This window comes from Calidris pugnax, unplaced genomic scaffold (genome assembly GCF_001431845.1).
Source record: "Calidris pugnax isolate Ruff unplaced genomic scaffold, ASM143184v1 scaffold171, whole genome shotgun sequence".
NCBI classification, from domain to species: Eukaryota; Metazoa; Chordata; class Aves; order Charadriiformes; family Scolopacidae; genus Calidris; species Calidris pugnax.
In genome coordinates this window covers 8,938,722-8,958,738 of record NW_015091064.1, presented here as the reverse complement: position 1 = coordinate 8,958,738, position 20,017 = coordinate 8,938,722, and the positions used below count along the sequence as shown (strand labels likewise).

Genomic DNA, 20,017 nt, shown 5'->3' with positions numbered 1-20,017 from the left:
GGGCGAAGCGGCGGGGCACGGAGGATGCTGCCCGGTCAAATTTGGGGAAAAGGAGGAGCCCGAAGCTTCCTTGGGCGGAGATAATCCTGCCCCGGGGATGCGTTTTGGGGATTTGTTCCCCCAGCGGTGAGTTGGCCTCGGCCGGGGGGGCAGAGCATCCTCTCCGCATCGCGCTGCGACGCCCCATCCTTGCGGCCACCCCTCCTCTCTTCTCCCCTTCTTTCCTCCCTCCTCCTCCTCTCCCTTCCTCTCCCCTCCTTCCCTCTCCCCTCCCGCCGGCACTAATGCTGAACGCCTGCGGGAGGTCACGTGCCCGCTCTCCTCACCAGGAGCAGAGTTTCACCCTCAGCATCCCGGTTTGTGTCCCCAGCATCTCTGCCTCTCATCCCAGCAACCTGCATCTTCTGCCGGACACGAAGCTGCACAAAGCGCCTTCCCTTTTTTAGGACTGTTTCCAGTTAAGATAGGCCCCCAAGTTAAGTTTGTTGCAACCTCTTCCCCCTAAACAAACCAAAACATCTTAGTTCCTCATTCCATTTGTGTCTCACTTATAGTGACTTACTATGTCTTACTATGACTAAAGACAGTGTTGATTCAATATTATTCGTATTATTTTTTTACAAATGAACCTTTTTTTTTCTTTTTTGGTCAGCTTTAATTTTTCCTCACTGTCATTGTCACCCTGGAAATTGTTCTTGAGGACCAGAAACAGAAATTAGTTGGCTCCCCTTAGTTGGGAGCCAGGGTTTGAGCAGAGGTGAAATGGAATATTTTGCATCCATTGCACAAGAAAAGAGAAATAACTTCCAGCATGGAAGGCATGTGAAATTACCAAAAAAAACCCACCAACCCAGCCCTAAAAATATGTATGGTTTTGTGGAACACAGGTTTTAGTGAGACTGATTTGAAAACACGCCATCTTATGTCCATGGAGAATTGTTTCATAAGTTCTACCACAGCAATTTTAGAAAATTTATTAAATCATAATCAGCAGTCATACTCACTGGCAGGGGAGTTGTGGCAGAACACTTCAGGTTTTAAAAGCAGATTTTCATTGCTTCAATTTTAGTCTCAGAAAGTTAAAACATTTTTTGATTGCTGATCACTTTTTGGAAATACATAGTAGAAAATTACATATAGCAATACCCATGCTGTTATAAATACTACAGATGTTAATAGCATTATAGCACAAGCATAGTAAAGGTGTTTTTAACATAAAAGCACTGTCATAAAATAATTCACTTTGTACACCAGGGAGGCTACACTGACTAGTGAATTTACCGCATCTTTTCCTGTCTGTAACAGCTAGCAATAGCAGCCCTGCTGTCAAAGATTAGAGTTCAGTGTCAAATTCACTTTGAATATAAACAAGATTTGACTGTTTAACTCCTCATACTTTGAAAATCAGAGCTGTTAGCTACGCCCAGCTAAATGCACCTCGACCTGTGCTCCTGTCCAATATGCTATTTGAGTTTGAATTCTTTATATTTTTAATAGATTCACAAATTACTCAGTCACAGGAATCATTAGAGAACTGCAGGTTTGTTGGGTGATACTTTCTACTTGGAGACAAGGCAAAAACAAGTAACATATTTTTGCTTGTATTCCTTTATTGAAATCTTTAAGACGTTGACTTACAAGTATTATATCTCATGCTTGTAGCTCTTAAGAATCTGAATCACAGGCCAGGATTTCCTTGGGCTGCAAAATGTACAGGCATTAGACAAAAAAATGGCATCCCCTTCTCCACTTCCTCTTATTCTATAATACTTAAAGAAATTGCTAGTGCACTAGAGTATTAGCAGACAGTACAGAGAGAATAAAGGTAGAAAGGGGTTATGAACACATACTAAGATTTTTTCTTAAGCCTTATACCAGGCTTTTACTAAGAGTTTTCCCACATGACATAGCCCTGCTTTTTCAAGTGACATTCTCAGAATTTAATTATAAAATCTGTGTTTTAATTCTTAACAACTGGCCTGACTGAATCAACCCCTCTTGCATTCATTTCATGATTCATTGTTGACTTTATTGCCATAATCCCAAGGAATTCCATTGAAGGTCCAAGATCCCAAAGCAGAGGTCTGTGTATAAACCTAGAGCAAAAAAAAACAAGTCTTACTCCAAAGGGATAAGATTCTAAATAAGATGAGAGAACAGACAGGTATAGAGAGAGATTAGCAGATGAAAGGTCAAGGAAATAATAATGCCAAAGTGTGCATATAACATGTTGGCCCATTACCTTTAAAGACATCTCAAATGAATTAAAATCTCATTCAGTACTGCAATTAGAAATCACCAAGGTAATTATGTGTGACAGGATGTGATTTTGCACTCATTACTTACGGACAGTCTTTGACACCTGATCACCTGAACCGTGTCAGTAAATCTTTGCATAAGTATGTGGCCCAAATTCACATTTGTGCATGACAAACAAGTAGCTGCATGTATAAATTCCTTAACACCTTCTTGATTCCACAAGAACAATTTTCAAGTGCACAGGAAAGTCCAAGTTTCAATTGGACGAGAAAAAAAAAAAAAAGGATTAATAGGGATTGTGATAATGTTCAGCAATGCATTGATTTATTCTGGGTGATCGTGGTGTCTCAAGGAAAAGGATTTTCATGATAAAGTAAAATTCTGTAGCTCTGTAAAAGAAACTGACTTGTTTCCCTTCAAATGAACCCAGTCAAATGGTTGCAGGGAGCGGCAGAGCAGAAAGGAATGAAACAAGTTCAGCAAGTTAAACTATCAGGTATTTCACATCTTCCTTCAAGACAGTCCTGTCACTAAACCCACAGTGATTAAGAACTGAGGCCCATTCCACTTGTCTGTTGACTTCCACGTTTTTAACCTGCAGGCGCTGGAGCATGTCAATGCCCGGCTCCTTGAGCTGTACCCTGATGATGAAGAACGATTTGATATTGTTCTGATGACTAATAACCATGCCCAAGTAGGGGTGAGACTCATAAACAGCATCAATCACTATGGTAAGTAAAATAAATACTACCTGTAGAACTGCCTGCTGTTACATAATAAAATGAATTCATTCTATTTTTCCGGTTCTAAACTTGGTAAAAGCAGCTTCTGTGATATTGACACCAGTTCCTCAGATAATTATATTTATTTTGGGGTGTCAGCATAAGTGAGATAGTGTTAAATGGAATTTGGTCCAAAGCTCTAGGTTTAACTTGTCAGGTGTGAATCATAATTTCAGGAAAAAAAAAAAAAGAAAAAAAAAAAGTCCTTAAACTTTTTGTTCTCTGGTATTTATGCCCCCTCGACATACACATTCACAGCAGTTATTCTGCTGTCTTAGAGGGATTTTGTGTTAAATTCTCAAGGATCAAACATTGTAGTCAGTTTAAGTTGTCTGACTTGATGGAGTTACAGTGAGAAGGCTTTTCTTTTTTAAGTTCATAGTGGGTTGTGGGCTGGTGTACCTTTTTATGGCTTCCTTTTACAGGTTTGTAGCGTCAAGGCAGAGTCACACCTCGTTGTGCTGTTCTTACTTTAGGTTTAACAATTGAACGTTTCTGTATGACGGGAGGAAAAAGCCCTATTGGTTACCTGAAAGCATACCTTACGAACTTGTACCTCTCGGCAGACTCTGAAAAAGTGCAAGAAGCCATAGAAGCAGGTTTGAATTGACTTTCTTTTGTTATCTCTCTCTTAAGCTTGTTAAAAAAGTAACGTGCTGTGTGTCTTTCACAGCACATTTCATCAAATGCAGAAAGTCACAACTGGTATATGGTGCAAACATCACTGTTTTTAACTTAATTAAATAAAATCAGGTTATTTATCTGTATTTTTTTCTCTCTGGCCCTTCAGCCTGCCGATAATGACAATTTAATCAGCCTCTGCCTTTGTTGTACCTTTCTGTGTTCTCCCATGCTATGAGAAATCAATTCCCATACACAGCTACCCATTTCTGTTCAAATTCTGTTTTGATAAGAGTCATATCTTTGATATGACTTATATGGCTTCAATGGTCTCCTTGGAATTTTCACCTTTGTCTCATTTGCTGCGCACCTTGGGGACCAGTTCTGTATATTCTTACATGGAAGTGGAAAGAAGCATGTCTAAGAAGTTATGTCAATGGGACAGCTTCCATCCTTTTTGTGTTAAAGAACATCCATTACTAATGGGCTTTAGTGATTGTTTGTGCTCACCGTATGGAAAGGTTACCACAAATGAGTTGGCAGTTTGATGAATGACTTTGTGGGACACACTAACCGAGGTTCTCTGATCCATTTTCAGGCATCGCGTCGGCTACGATGTTCACTGCCAACAAAGACGTCGCTTACTCGGACACACAGCTGAGGGTGGCATTCGATGGGGATGCTGTTCTCTTTTCTGACGAATCAGAGCAGATTGTTAAAGAGCAAGGATTAGACAGATTTTTTGAACATGAACAGCTAAATGAAAATAAGCCTCTTGCACAGGTTTGTACTTCCTGAATCACTGAGTTTACAAAACCTGGGTTGATTTTAATTGCTGATGTATTTCTTCAGTTTCCCCTGTGTATGTATTGTTCTTTGTGGAAGCCGACTGCCCTATTTATTTCCTTTTTCAAGGATAATCTTTAAAATGCATATTTGACACAAAAGACCCCACCACTGGAGTCCTTTCACCAGATCTCCCACTTCACTGAGAGAACTGCGTATGTGAGACAGTGATTTACAGTTTTATTTTAATTGTATCATTAGAAAAAGAAAAGGCTGCAACTGATTTCCTTGAGTATTTTTTTTTATCAGAGCAAAGTGTTTTTAATGAACATTTTATTAAAATTAAAGACCATAGTTATAAGTTTATAAGAGATCTTGTAAGCTTCAGTGAGAAGCAGTGTCCTACGGCTCATACCATGCAGGATTATGGTTTAAACTATTTTCCAATTTGTGAATTCCTAGTGGGGGGGCAGACACATTACACAGAGAATTTGCTGAACAGCATAGCATTAGGGAAGGAATCTTGTCTGTAACTGACAACAAACTGGAATAAAGCCAAATAATGGTGTTGGGAGCTGTGGACAAACACTAACTATGCTTCTGGTATTTCATACTCAGGGTCCTTTGAAAGGTTTTCTGGAAGACCTAGGGAAACTCCAGAAGAAGTTCTATGCAAAAAACGAACGATTAAATTGTCCTATAAGGACCTTCCTGGTCACAGCCAGAAGTGCGGCAAGCTCTGGAGCCAGAGTGCTGAAGACTCTTCGTAGCTGGGGTCTGGAGATCGATGAGGCGCTTTTCCTAGCAGGAGCTCCTAAAGGACCAATCCTGGTGAAAATTCGCCCTCACATCTTCTTTGATGACCAGATGTTTCACATCGAAGGAGCACAGAAATTAGGCACCATAGCTGCACACGTGCCCTACGGCGTTGCTCAGAAATACCACAAATCTGCATGACTGGATGGCACCACTAACGATAAGGTTCTTAAGTCAGCCAGCCTCTAATATACCAATAGTTATGTCTGAAAACCTCTACATTTGTTTATTGTAAGCACTATGTTTAAAGATTTAACTTCTGGCTAGTACAGCCTTTAATGGAAATATTTTTAATATAGGTAAGTTTTTCATAGAGTTATTTTAATAGTATTTTTAAGCAGTCTAGGTTTTTTACCCATCTGGATCTAACACTGTGTTTGATATTATGAAAAGATTTGTACTGTTTTTATGGCTTGAGACATATTTTGAGAGACAGAGAGAACAGTTATATTTTCTCTAAAAAACTGTTGACGGGTTATTTATAACAAAAATCATGCTGCAATGCTAGTCCTTGACAGTTATTTCTGAAATTACCGAAAGCACAGTTTACATATAAGTGTTAACCTCTTGGTGGTTTGCTTGTTAAGTTCAGTAGGTTTGTTGTCACAAGGTTTTAGCTTCCAGTGAAACGTTAGCTTATTTGATCTTGTGTTTACAGGAACCCTTTATTTTTCTATATTGTTTTCCTATTCTAATAAAGCTGGCTTTACAGAACATTGTCATTTTTCTATGTAGAGGTTTTAGCAAAATGTCCTTTGCAGTTTGTGTAATCACCTCCTTTGATGTTTAGAACCAGAAGCGACCACTTTCAGCCAAATTTGAGAGGGAGTTAGAAGTCTGAAATACACTTAAGTCCTAACAGATTTCATACAGCTGGGTGGAAGTCAGAGGTGGCATGAGTATCTTGACTGGGACAAAGACTGAAGCTTTAGAACATACCTTTGTAACAGCAGAGAATCTACTCTAAATAATGCTGATGACAGAACTCCTTGTTTCTTGACTGGGTTCTCTTAGGGTTTACAGCTGTTCTGGGATCTGCATGAACTCAGTTTGGCAACCTCGCATGAGTTTCCAGGGGAGAGGTGCCTGTTGCAACATTAATTCATGTAAATTTACACCGTAGGTCTATTCTACCTCTTTTATGCTCAGTTCCTGTATCTCAGTGTCATCCATGTGTCCGAGTGCCTTCCAAAAGACACAACTAACATCTGTCAGGTGGTGTTTGTTCTCTTTCTCTCCCTAGTGGAACAAGTGTCCTGTTTTATTTTTAGTGTTGCTATGTATTTGTACCAGAGGAGACAAAACCAAAAGAATGTGCTTTGCCGTGGGAGTAGAAGTTGGTGAAGGCTCGTGATGATCTGTGGTTCCTGGGGGAATTCACTCCAGAATCTCACGTTAGCCTCTGAGAAAGTTTTGTCTCTTCTGTCCAGATGAACTGTCCTGTTATTGCAGAAAGCTTCGTTGAATTAATTGTGGTTTCCCTCACAGAAATACAGGCAATCTTTTAAGTGTTCTGGGTCCAAGCCACAAGGTTCTTTGAAAACAAAAGCAAAAACCTTAATCCTTCATGAAATTCGAATACAGGCCCTTAGAAAGGTTTTTATGTGTTCACACCAGCATGTGTTGTTGATGGGATGCACTGCAGAGTTGTGGTGTACTTGGACTTTCGTAAGCGCTAAAGGCTTTGTGCCCAAAACGTATCACATTCCCTAGCCCAGCCAGGAGGTGAGGAAGACATGAATAACTGAGGCCTGGTCATTGTCTGCCAGGATGGGATCGAGCTACCTCGCCAAACAGAGATTATAAAAAATGTTATTAGCAGATGTTTTTATGTGGGAGCTCATAATCGGCAAGGAATCCAAAAATATTCTTTGGCTGTGGAGTATAAATTGCGTGTGTACCTTCACCACAAAAGCACATTTCAGGAACACCAGTCGGTCCTGCCTTGAAGCAGAACATGGAGCAGACATTTTTGGTCCATGTGCTGTTAGAGCTATAGACGTTGGGTGGAGAAAAACAGGAAGGATGTACACTGTGCAAGGATTTCTGGCACCTGCCTCTCGTTGAACCGAGTAATTCAAGTTTGATAGTGAAAAGGGCTAATGGGATCCTTGATCCCTGTGGGACTCTGAAGGTGAATTTCTCATGCCTGACAGGGTAAGCATGTAAATCAGTGAACAAATTGGAAACTGAGTCATCTGCTCTATTATGTTTACATTTATTTCCAATCAACCATCTATCCTACAGCAAAAATGAAACCTGCTGGCCAGGATATAGTTAGAAGCTTCCAGTTCTTACATCTTTTTTATATCTGTACCCAGAGCGACAGACCTTTTGCAGTGTCATTCCCGACAGCAGCACTAAGGCATGGGTGAAGAGAAATAGAGTTCACAAACTAAATTTACACAGTGGGTTTCTTACAGAATTCAAATCAACATTACATTTCAGAACTTAAGATCCACAATCACTTCTCTTAAATCAGTTGAGCAAAACACCCTTAGATGTTTCTTCAGATTATATACTGCCTTTTAATTGTGAGGCAACTGTCCCAGGTTTGATGGCTGCTTCTCCACATATCCATCTGGCAGCACATTGGGTGCGTGGAGCCTCATTTGTTCAAGCAAGTGCCCTTCCAAACTAATCTGGATGTTTGGGGAGACTCGGGCTTGCCAAGTAGTCTCTGCATATTATAATTATTGTTTTCTGCTCCAAGGCACAGATTGGCTAGCAGACCAAAATAATAATTTTCAAGAAAATTCTCTGAAATGGGATGGGAGCTGAGGGAAAGGGTTTCTATTTTTGTAGACATAGGCCAGAATTGTCTCTTAATAGCATTCCAGTCCACAAAACAAAACCAACAAGCAAATAACAAACAAAACCAACCCCCCCCTTGCTTCTCATGAGGATACTGTGAATTTACGCTCTAGCACCTCATAATCCTAAACCAGCCACAGTTACAAGAACAGATAACATTTTTCTATAAGGGGAATAGAGAAGAGTCCTATGGTTCTGGACTGTCCTGTCCATCAGCCTGTTGATAACACTGGAAGAGAGACTCATGAAAAAGAAACTGTCATCCCAGCCAAAGCCTGGAAGAGAATTAATGATAACACAGATTGAATTTTGTGCTGAAACGAGAGCCTTGTCAGGAAAAGCCAGTCCTTGTTGCCTTAGCTTCCAGGTTTGTGCACCACATCCCAGGGAAGCGTCCAGGTAAGACAAATGGGAATGACTCCTACTGCTACCAATCTGCATGGACAAAAATAATGGAAATAAGATCCTGATGGTAACTTGACTATTGCTTATTTTATTTTTTTTACAGGAGAACTTATCCTCAGAGTGCATTGGATACCTCTCACTGTCTACCAAGACATGACGAACCCATGTTCCTCAGTTCCTTTGCACCTCCAGGACATCCTTCAGTTTCCAGGCAAGCATGTCATGCATAGGGAAACAACCATGTGGAGGAAACAAAATAGTTCAGATGAAGATTTGAAGGTGGTCATCATCACAGGTGTTCCAACCTGTCCTTTGGTGTTCCTGGGCTGTGATCCTGTTCTCAGGATTCAGAGGGCTCCTACGGAGAAGTATCCTGAGGTACACCCCCATGGGCTTCTCTGCCCCTTTCTCACGGTCCTTGGCTGCAGAGTCATTAGGCAGCAGAGCTAGGCATAGCTCCAATACTTCCCAAAGATATGATCAGAGTATATGGAAGAACACCTCAAACTGGTTATGGCTCTTATATCTGGTTAAGGATGCCAAAAGCCATCTCTGTCACAAGGAGACAGATATCTTGCCACCCTCTGGTGTAGCTATGAGTCTCACAATGGAGTGAAGACCCAACAACGAAGAGAGAAAGACTTTTCTGTGGTGAAGACAAAGACAGAAGAGGTCTCTCAGCAAATCCAATGTGTTCAGAAGTGGTACCTATACAGTTCTTAAACTGCCTGAGAAGTATGACAGATAGAGGAGAGGTGGTAAGGATACTTCCAGAGAAGTCTGATACATTTCTTCAGCTATAACATGAGCTGAAGTCAGCCTCAGAACAGACTGCAGCAATGTAAACAGACTGTGGGTAGTATCAACATGTGACAGTTAAGAGGAGGTTACTATTGCAAAGGGTTATCACATCCAGACCAACCACGAGAGGCCTGACGAAAGGTTCATGGGTTTCCTCTTGGGTTTCTTGCTCATTTCCTCAAACATGCTAGGTCTTGACTCAAGACAGACATGCTCATTATCAGCCAAGCTTGTTTCTGGTCTCCCCAGCAGACTGTTGTCGCCCTGGACTCTGCTCACCTACGTGCTGGCCCCTAATCCTGGTAATGAAATATTATAGGTGCCCTTAATGTCTGTTTTCCCTGTGACAGAGTCACCTCTGAGACTGATAAATGTTAATACAGCATTTTGTAAAATCTCTGCTAGCAAACTAAATGCTACCAGGTAATGCTCTTGGGCCCTAGAACTGGACCATCTCTATGGCATTAAATTATTATCATTGTCTTTTAATTCTAAAATTGTTAGGACAGTCCACAGTATGTTTTTGGCCCAGGCCAGCTAGCTCTCTCCCAGACAATACCCACCCATGTCTCAGGAGTCAGCATGGGACGAAAACCAAGAACCAGCTTGGATGTGTCAGGGTTTAAAAGGCTGTTCTGTGCCAGTTCGCTTCATCCACTGCCAGGGTTGCCATTGGATGTTTTAATTAGACTGCAGACTCATTAGGTAGGATCCAGCAGAGGGCCACGGGGATGATCAGAGGGCTGGAGCACCTGCTATGAGGATGGCCTGGAGAAGGCTCCAGGGAGACCTTGTTGCAGCCTTCCAATACTTAAAGGGGTCCTACAGGGTGGATGGGGAGGGACTCTTTATCAGGGAATGGAAGGATAGTCCATTGGATGTTTTAATTAGACTGCAGACTCATTAGGTAGGATCCAGCAGAGGGCCACGGGGATGATCAGAGGGCTGGAGCACCTGCTATGAGGATGGCCTGGAGAAGGCTCCAGGGAGACCTTGTTGCAGCCTTCCAATACTTAAAGGGGTCCTACAGGGTGGATGGGGAGGGACTCTTTATCAGGGAATGGAAGGATAGTACAAGGGGGAACAGTTTTAAACTGAAAGAGGGGATATTTAGGTTAGATACTAGCTGTGAGGGTGGTGAGGCACTAGAACAGGTTGCCCAGTGAAGCTGTGGGTGCCCCATCCCTGGAAGTGTTCAAGGCCAGGCTGGATGGGGCTTTGAGCAACCTGCTCTAGTGTGAGGTGTCCCTGCCCAGGGCAGGGGGTTGGAACTCGACGATCTTTAAGGTCCCTACCAACCCGAACCGTTCTACGGTTCCGTGATTCTATGACTAAACACCTCTTGGGGCCGGCCTCCCCTGTGCGGCGCCGGACTACACTCCCCACAATGCCCCGCGCCGCTCCCGGCCAATCCTAACGCACCCCGCGTGCGGGCCGGCCGGCGGGCGGCCAGGCGGGGGCGGCCACTTCGGGCGGAGCGTCGCTCGGCCCGGCGGCATGGCGGCGACGGCCACGGCGCTGGCGCTGGGCGGTGGGCTCCTCCTGGCTGCCTGGCGCTGGTTGCGGGGCGCGGCCCGGGCCGCCGTGGCCGGGGCCGGGGCCGGGGCCTCCATGCGGGGCAAGACGGTGATCATCACGGGGGCCAACAGCGGGCTGGGCCGGGCGGCGGCGGCCGAGCTGCTGCGGATGCAGGCCCGCGTTATCATGGGCTGCCGCGACCGGGCGCGGGCCGAGAGGGCGGCCCGGGAGATCCGGGCCGAGCTGGGCGAGCGGGGCGAGGCGGAGGAGGGCGGCGGCGAGCTGGTGGTCCGTGAGCTGGACCTGGCCTCGCTCCGCTCCGTCCGCGCCTTCTGCCACCGCGTCCTCCAGGTACGGCCGGGGGGAGGGGGTGCTGCGGGGCGCCCGGGCCCGTCGGGCCTTGCCGGGCCTACCGAGTGGTGCGGGGCGGCATTGGCCTGCCAGGGGGAACCGGGCTCCCTCCCTGGGACAGAACACGGGGCCGGTGGTGGCAGCGGGGGGTCCTCGGGGATCCCCGTTTACAGGGCTTATTCCTGCTGCCCGCAGCCCGGCCTGGGGGTACGGGGTGCTGCTGAGCTCACCCCGGGGTGGGGAAGGAGGAGGGTGTCAGTAAATTAGCTCCTGGAATTATAAAGTTCATACTAGTTTGGTCTGGTTTAGTCCAAACTATTCTAATCCTTTGCTGTTACAAAAAGAAAGGACTTACTTCTGTATACGATAAAATGTTTTATCTTCTTTTCACTCTTAATTAACTCTGCCTTGACCTGCCTTTATTGCTTTAAATTGGTGTTACAGGTCAGCTTTATCCCCAGGGAAATTAAAGTTCACAAGTGCACTCACTGGTCACAGGCCCAACCATCCTTCTGCCACCTCCTCAGACCCCCTCCCATCTCTTGGCCAGTGCTAGCTGAGTTTAGTAGAAAAAACATTTTTGAATATATAAGCTTACTGCAGATTTCCTCCTGAAAACCTGAGTTTAAGGAGAACAGGAAGATCCAGTTGATTCATCTGACAGAAATGCCACTAGGTGAGTTCATTAGTATTATTATACACCAGGGAGCAGAGGGAGGCACCATGAAAGGTGGGAACATACTCTATTCCCATGAAAGTTGTCATTTGGGATGCTCATCTCACCCCATCGAGCTACTCAAGCCCTGAGACACAAAGTCATGGGAAGCCAGGCTTAGTAAGTTCTGCTGCTGCTCAGAGAAGTGTCTGTTAAGTACTTGAAAGATGCTGAGATGCTGTTGTGAGATGGAAAAATAAAAAGGAAGGGACTTAGCATTAATTTTCAAATAGATTTTCTAAAAATTGTCTGGAAAGTCAAGTTTTAAGCTCACTAGTGGGGCTCTTTGTAGTCATATACATTCATACATAGGAATCCGGTGACAAGATCTAATCTTGCTTCAGTGTTCTGGGGAAATATGCATGTGCAAAAGGATATAAAACGTGCATAATAAACACACACCCCCCCCCAGACTTCTAAGAATTCTCTTTTTTATAGTAAAAAATATAAAAAAATGTGAATTTGTTAGCATCTCCATATTGGTAAAGCCAGTACAAGTGACTTTAAGTGAGAAATGGGTGAAGAAAAAGAACGTGCGTCTATCTGCAGAGTGCTGCTGACACTTGCATTTTAATTTTCATTTTCAAAATAATTCCAAAAGGAGGTGAATGACAAGGGATGTGAGTTCAATAAATACTTTCAAGAGCTGTTCCACCCATGTTCATGTTATTTATCTTCTCTAACCTGTGACTCCTTTCTGGAGCTGTTTATTCAGGGTTTTGGTGGGTTGGTTTGTTTGGGGTTTTTTGTGGTTTTTGGTTTTTTGGGTTTTTTTTGAGATGATGAAAAATACTGGCTGGATGGGGAAACAATAAACTCCCACTGCCTAACTTAATTTGTGGGAGCTTTCCTCTGCACAGCTGCAAGAGATTACATTTTTCACTCCTTAGCCTTATTGCAAAAAATAAAAGACTTTGAGATAAAAGACTTTGGAAAAATGGAGAAAATGGAAGTGAGCTCAGAATCTACAAGGAATAGCATTTCCCGTCAAAGCAGTGTTTTGTGCACTGTGTTGCCCTTGGTCATGGTAGCTGCCTGCTTGACATTGATCACGTTACTTCAGATTATTAAATGTAGGAGTCTCAGAAAATAGAACATGTGGAGCTCTTGCTTCTTGAAGTGTTTAGTCTTGCAAAATAAATCCTCCAGTCAGATGTTACAGAAAGTTTCTAAAGCAGTGTTTTTCTCTAAAGAAGAAAGAAGTATCACTTCAGTCAGCAGATCTGCAGCTGGTACTTCTTCAGTCCTGTCCTGGTTTAGTAACAGTAACCATTATGTCCCTTTGGGTGAAGAGAAGTGAGTTTGATGCTCTTTGGATCGTGCCTTAGGGACCCAATTACACGAAACACCGAGCAACCTCAAGTCCCACGGAAATCAGTCTGAGGTTGAAGTACTTGATGTTTTGTCTGATCGGATGGCAGCACCATTAACTAAACGCAAAGTGCAGATTTGAGTTTTGCTCTTTTTGTATTATTGCTGCTAATGGCAGTCAAATAAAAGGCAAATAGTACAAAATTCATTTTGAGATTCTCTATTTTTATCATCAGAATGGCCCAAAATGAGCTCATCTTGCCTTCCAGTACCTACATTGGGTTTTAGGAATTAGCAGCAAAGAAAACTCATGCTGCTCTTTCTACAAAGTGCATTCATTTGCTTCTGACTTATGCAAGCATAAATTTCCTGTGATACTTCCACAGTCTTTTGTCAGAGGTGGGTGAAAGTGTTGAATTTGGAGCCTATTGAGGCAGTTTACTTCAATTTGTATGTTTTGAAGAAGTTACTGTTTTGGTTAAATTGCTGAGCTCTTAATTTTTTAGTAGATGCTGAAGCATGAAGTACATGCTGTATTATATGTGTTTTTAAATTATTCATAGTACCCTCTCTGTTAATTACTTACGTTTCCTGATTCTTTAGAGTACAATGTACCCCCTTGAGTGTTTGTCTTCTACTGACCTGAACCAGAACACTGATCCCTCAAACAGCGTGTGCTGAGCACGTCATAAATATTTCAAGCCTCAGGCCTATAGGCACACCTTAGTTCTTGAGCAGACCTATTAGACTGAAATTGTATGAAACATGAATGTTACTTTTCTATGATGAGTTCTGCTCCACAGCACGACGGGTAGTGATTAAAAAAAAAAAAAAAAGGTAGTGTTTAAAATAATGAGAACATTGCTTTGCAAAGTTTTTTCATCATGTCACCTCAGTGGGTCTACAGTGTAATGGTTCCTCATTCAAAGGAGATACAGGGCTACTGTTGTGTCTATGCATCCTATTGGGGTCAAGTTTAGTGGTAGTTCACCTTAAGGGTTTTTTAATTAAGCAATGCTTTAAGAGAGTATCAGGAAGTTACAATTCAGAAAACTAGAAATGAAATTATTTCTAGCAATGGCCAATGAGAAATATTAAGCATATTAGTATGTTTTGCATGAGAATTCCAAAACTGAATTGATTTTTTTCTTTCCTACTTAAAGGAAGAGCCAAGGCTGGATGTTCTGATAAATAATGCAGGGGTATTCCAGTGTCCGTACATGAAGACAGAGGATGGGTTTGAGATGCAGTTTGGTGTAAACCACTTGGGTCACTTCTTGCTCACCAACCTTCTTCTGGGCCTCCTCAAAAATTCTGCTCCGAGCAGGATTGTTGTAGTGTCCTCAAAGCTTTACAAATACGGAGAGATCAACTTTGAAGACTTGAACAGTGAAATAAGTTACAATAAAAGCTTTTGTTACAGTCGGAGTAAACTGGCTAACATATTATTTGCAAGGGAGCTAGCCCGTCGGTTGGAAGGGACAGGAGTCACCGTCAATTCACTTCACCCTGGGATTGTCAGAACAAATCTGGGGAGATATGTGAATATTCCTTTGCTGGCCAAACCCCTATTCAACTTGGTGTCATGGGCTTTCTTCAAAACGCCTCTGGAAGGGGCCCAAACTTCTATTTATTTGGCCTCTTCTCCTGATGTCGAAGGCGTGTCAGGAAAATATTTTGGGGACTGCAAAGAGGAAGAACTTCTGCCCAAAGCCATGGATGACTTGGTTGCAAGAAAGTTGTGGGACATCAGTGAAGTGATGGTTGGCTTATTGAAATAAGTGCCAGGGGGTATCTGCTAGGAGAATGCAGATGACTATGCAATACGTATTTGCGACACTTTAAATGCTGTGGGAATACAGATTACTTTGCTCGATAAGTATTAAATAGAGGAGTGATTTATGCTGGAACTCTATTTTGAAATAAAGGACAGTCTTTATTTAATAAAGATTAAGAAAAGCCTGAAATAAAGTTTGAGGGTGTGAATATAATTTCTGGTTAAATCTGCTTGGAAACTCATGTTTAAAAAATAAAAATTAAACAAAACTGTGTTTTGCAATATATATGCATATTTGTCATGTTCCACTACTTGTAGTTGGGATGAACAATGCAGGGTACTGATGGTGAAACACTTGTCCTGTAAAAAGGTTTTGAAAATAGATCCTAATAATAATAATTATAGGATTGTGATTTTTTTTTTGAGTCATCACAATGAAAAGTGGAATGAGCAGTTTTACTGATACCTTACACTGTAACCATTGAGGCCTCTGAGTGCTGTTCAGAGACTTGTCAGCCCCATGGTTCAGTGAACAAAGCTTTGAGCCGTTTACAGTCTAGCTGTGAAGCACAAAGTCAACGTTTTCGAGTGGTGTTGCTGCTATTCAGTGAGTAAATACACTTGGTTGTGCAAGCTGTATTTTTATTTTCATGTGTACTGAACTTGCTATTTCTTGATATGCAGACACCTTGGGTTTCATTAAAAATGTGGTTGACAGATGTATTATGATTTTGGTAGGGCTTTGCATGTCAGGAATTGTGTGCAGACAAAGTTCACAAGACCTCACCCAGATTAGACTGAAGAGAATATGCTTTTCAGTATGTGTTTGGCTTGACTGATGGCACTTTAACTAAGTAATAGGATTAGCTAAGTCTGGCTAATGCAGCTTACTGAATATTCTTTAATAAAAATCTTTTAAAAAAAAAGACTTGGCCTTCATTCTTTCAGTGTGGAAGAGATATCAGAAACCAGCAGTCTTGATACAGTGGCCTTGTTGCAAAGCAGAAGATTCACCTCTATTGATTTAGGGAGCCTGTCAGGTAGGGTTGGTAGAAATAAAATGGGCTCCAAATAAAATGCATGGGTATTAGGTGAAGCTGTACTGATATATTCTTTTTTAATTCATATATCTTAGGGGTTCACACTGACATTTGGTTTTCTCTACATGAATAAAATGATTAGCAGTTATGTCAAGATACATAGAATAAATATGGAAGACTGATTTGAAAGCTATCTTAATAAATATTACTGGAAGGAGCAACAATAATGATGTATTCAGTTGATCCTTGTTACCTACTTAAAAATACATATCGGTTCTGCTCTTAAGGTAGCAACCAACCAAATTTTTGAGATTCTTTCTCTGGTCATTTACTCAGACTCTCAGGATATTTTAACTTCTACACAGTGGAGTGGACCTGATCTATCCTTGCCCTTCACCAGCAGGACTGTGCTGTGGGTGAGTGATGTGGGGGGAAGGGGGCATTCCAGAAAATAACACGGCAAGCTACAAAACGGAACAGTTTCTGAAGGTCTTGTAACACGTTGAGCATGTTGAACATGCTTGGAGAAGATTCTGCTTTGATCTTCAAGTGTTGCGTTTCACATTTTCAATCTTAATACTTGTAAACAGCTGCACGCGGCACCTTTAAACAGCTGGCTAAAGAATGAAAAGTTCATTAATGTGAACTATGTAAAGAAGTTCAAACCAAACTCAGCTTTGTGTTTTCAATACTACTGTAGCTCCACTAAATGGAACGCTACTGTATTGTTTCACTGCTGCAAGATGTGTATACCTCTGATACGTGTAGATGGCTAGTCTGGAAAATACTGTAGTAAAGAACTGCCCTGAAACTGAAGAGTGAAAAAATATATAATTTTTCAGACTGTGTGACCACCAGAGGCTGTGCTCTTGCCTTTGAAACAGCAAAGGTGGATTTGTACTGGAATAAGAGATGTGGAATAGGAAGTACCAGCCGTGTAGTATGGCAGCGTAACATGGAATGCTCCATATATCTATCAGGTGTTTCTTTTGAAACATTGTGGAAGTGAAAGCCATTGTCAGAAAGGGATTGCGTTCCTTCAGTCATACCTAGATTACAGCCCTTGTTTCAGAGTAGGACAGTGATCACGATACCCTCAATGGAATATTAATGAATGAATATTGCCTGAAAGCAATTTGAAAGGATGGATTGTTAAGAACTTACCAAAAGGTAAGCTTTTTTCAACATCTGAAATAAGTAAAACTTGTCACTTTTGAGGTTGAATGTAATTTAACGTTTTTGGACCAGTAAGCTTTGATTACTTTCTTGAGACTGCTATTAATGTTCGTTTATGTGATACCTTAGTAGCATCTAGGAACTGGAGACCTCATAGATCTACAGGTCTTGCAAAATATAAGTGCAAAACCAAAGAGGAGCCTTTATTTCAACAAGCAGTAATGCTGGCTTGAGCTAGGTTAGAACCAAGCATTTTGGCAAAAGAAGTATTGCTACTCTAGTGGATTTTAGTTAGCTCAGATTCATGTGTATGAGGATTTGAGGACTGTTTGCTGAATGTCTCCTCTTTGAGCTAGTAGAGGATGCTCCGAGAGGAGATTGGCACCTTCATACTTCACCCCATTATTACAGTGCCTCCAGAAAGACATGGCAAGCTCTGTATGTTACTATTGTATAAATAATAAAATAAAAATAAAATTCCCAGAGAAGTTGTGGATGCCCCATCGCTGGAGGTGTTCACGACCAGGCTGGATGGGGCTTTGAGCAACCTGGTATAAGGGGAGGTGTCCCTGCCCAGGGCAGGGTGGTTGGAACTTGATGATCTTTGAGGTCTCTTGCAATGCGATCCGTTCTGTGATTCTCTGAATCTGGATCAAGAACATGCAGCCAAAACCAGGATGCATTCCAGATGTCTCCTTCCACCAGCACCACCATATGAACACCACCACCCTTAAACTTATTTCCCGTGAAGTATTAAACTTGTTAAAAACAAGGGGTGAAAGAGGCAGACAGTACCAGGGATAGCATGTAAAGGCCATGGAAATCAGTTTTCATCAGAAAGTACAGACACTGATCATGTTGCTAGCAAGTACATCATTAATATCCAAGGATACCCACAGCTGAGGTCAAGACCTCGTTGGTGTCAGTGATAAGCATCAATGTTGTGAAGCAACTCTTTCCAAAGCCAAAATGTACCTTTAGCTAGCTTACATAAATTGTTAGAATTTGAGCACTGATTCCAGGTCACCAGCAGTGTTGGACCAGTGCTCCGGGTCTGTGCCCTGGAGATTTAAAAACTGGCTGGGATGTGACCAGGGCACAGTGACTCCTGAGACAGTACCCCTTGCCCTTCTGCTTTTCATGGGGGAAATGCCTCTGCCCTGCCACAGCTGAGAGGTGGAGCGTCACAGCAGCAATTAACTTTCATTATTTACAAACTTATTCCTCTGGAACCTTCAGCCAGGCTCAGCAATGAGAGGAAATGCTTCCGAAAGGCCAGTTTTCTCAGTGGTCGCATTTTGTATGGCAACGAGATCGCAGGGTAACTGTACTCTGAAAGGGTATGAGGGTGTATGTGTGTAGACACATGTGCAGGTGGAATTTAATTTAATCCCTCATTTTAAAAGACAGATGGGAAGAGCTGTCAAGGACTGACGGGAGTGGATGAGGGATGAGGAGAGCTGGCTGTTAGCACGGGAGTGACTCCTGCCACCTGTGCTGCTGTGGTACGTGGTGAGACACTGGTCTTGGGGGCAGATCTGTTGGACTTGAGCTTGGTTGCTTAGAGTTGCATCCAGGTAGATGTACCCAACATCTGCTTTTGCAGCCGGAGAACAGATGGGCATGTCTGAGGGGAAGAAACATCTCCAGGTAACAGTTGAGAAACAGGCTTCAAGTGTCTTAAGGGATGTATTTTTTAACTGCTTCAGCATAATTTATTCATCTTTGGCTGTGGTGCTTTTGAAAGTGCCTCTGTAACCAACTTGCCTCATGGATAGCCCAAGAGTTTGAGAAAGAAATAATTTCCTTTTTTAAAAAAAAAAAAAAACAACACCCTTCCTTTATTTCTTTTGATTCTCGGTCCCAGAGCCTAGCTGTAACCTCCCTGCACCATGTGGCTGTTACAGCTGAGCTCTCTGCAAGTGAACTAAATTGTAGTTGCATGTATTTATTTTACATGCCACATCTGTTTAAGTCAAGGGAGACTTATGTACATTCAAACAAAAAGTACTCTGAATCTGTCACCAATTTACCTTCCTTACCTGGCCACAACGGCCAGCATCTGTCCCCAGGCAAAGGGACAAGGCCGCTCTTTCAGTTACTACAGGCAACGCAGCAGGAGAGCTTATAAACCCAGCGGGGGTTCTGCAGTAAAAATTCTCCATCTTAATGAGATAAATGATCAGTTTTTCCATGACGCAATAAAACCAGAAGTATTTAAACTCTCCTCTCTTTCTTCAGCAGTTGCCTGGTTTGCCTAAGCTTCCTACTAAGTGAACGCCTCACAGGCTTCAAAGGCTGAGCCCTGCGAATGTGTGGTGTGATTATGCTTTTGCTGAAAAATGTGGATAATTCCCACTTCAAGCACACTTAATTTCTTTCCACCTCAGGCTATAAGGAAAATAAACAACTTGCAAGAGTCATACAAATAATTTTAAAATGGGAGGCCTGTTCCCTTTTTCACATAACTTTTTCCAAACTAATCACTTAGAAAGTAATTGACTTGCAAAACGATCCAGGAGGCCTCCACAGCTGAATTATTATTTTTGATCTGTCCCAGAATGGTGCTGCTATTTCTCATAACAGAAAATGACGACCTCCCTCTAGACTTTTTACTTACCGCTGTAGCTACCACTAGCAGCCTCACACCTGTCGTAACTGGATTCAGATCAGAGAAATTAATTTGAATATTTAATTGATTCCAAATGTCTTATGTAACATGGAGAAAGGAGTGCTTTCCTAATTGCCTTTTTGGCTGGAGTCTTGCACACTGACCACCTAACAAGGTTGATGGCCCTTTCCTTTTACATTTAAGAATGATCACTTTTCAGGTAATATGAACAAA

At 42.4% G+C, this 20,017-nt stretch overlaps 2 protein-coding genes across 2 annotated transcripts; both read left to right on the top strand.

Moving 5' to 3' along the window:
• Positions 1 to 82: 82 nt before the first annotated feature.
• LOC106896691 (cytosolic 5'-nucleotidase 1B-like) lies at positions 83 to 5,978 on the top strand. Its single transcript, XM_014956839.1, has 5 exons — positions 83 to 2,755; positions 2,861 to 2,990; positions 3,518 to 3,640; positions 4,261 to 4,445; positions 5,067 to 5,978. Exons 2-5 carry the CDS (start codon positions 2,933 to 2,935, stop codon positions 5,403 to 5,405), a joined length of 705 nt encoding a protein of 234 aa, XP_014812325.1. The 5' UTR covers positions 83 to 2,755; positions 2,861 to 2,932; the 3' UTR covers positions 5,406 to 5,978.
• A 4,790-nt stretch (positions 5,979 to 10,768) lies between these two features.
• Positions 10,769 to 15,878, top strand: RDH14 (retinol dehydrogenase 14 (all-trans/9-cis/11-cis)). The gene is made up of 2 exons (XM_014956838.1): positions 10,769 to 11,153; positions 14,343 to 15,878. The coding sequence occupies exons 1-2, from the start codon at positions 10,782 to 10,784 to the stop codon at positions 14,958 to 14,960; spliced, it is 990 nt and encodes a 329-aa protein (XP_014812324.1). The 5' UTR covers positions 10,769 to 10,781; the 3' UTR covers positions 14,961 to 15,878.
• Positions 15,879 to 20,017: the final 4,139 nt, after the last annotated feature.

Bases quoted from the DNA above. Each gene is read 5' to 3' on its own strand.
- LOC106896691 (XM_014956839.1), top strand. From the start codon at position 2,933: ATGACTAATAACCATGCCCAAGTAGGGGTGAGACTCATAAACAGCATC. The intron at 2,991-3,517 runs GTAAGTAAAATA...TTCTTACTTTAG, and splicing joins AAACAGCATCAATCACTATG to GTTTAACAATTGAACGTTTC. The intron at 4,446-5,066 runs GTTTGTACTTCC...TTTCATACTCAG, and splicing joins AAAATAAGCCTCTTGCACAG to GGTCCTTTGAAAGGTTTTCT.
- RDH14 (XM_014956838.1), top strand. From the start codon at position 10,782: ATGGCGGCGACGGCCACGGCGCTGGCGCTGGGCGGTGGGCTCCTCCTG. The intron at 11,154-14,342 runs GTACGGCCGGGG...TCCTACTTAAAG, and splicing joins TCTGCCACCGCGTCCTCCAG to GAAGAGCCAAGGCTGGATGT.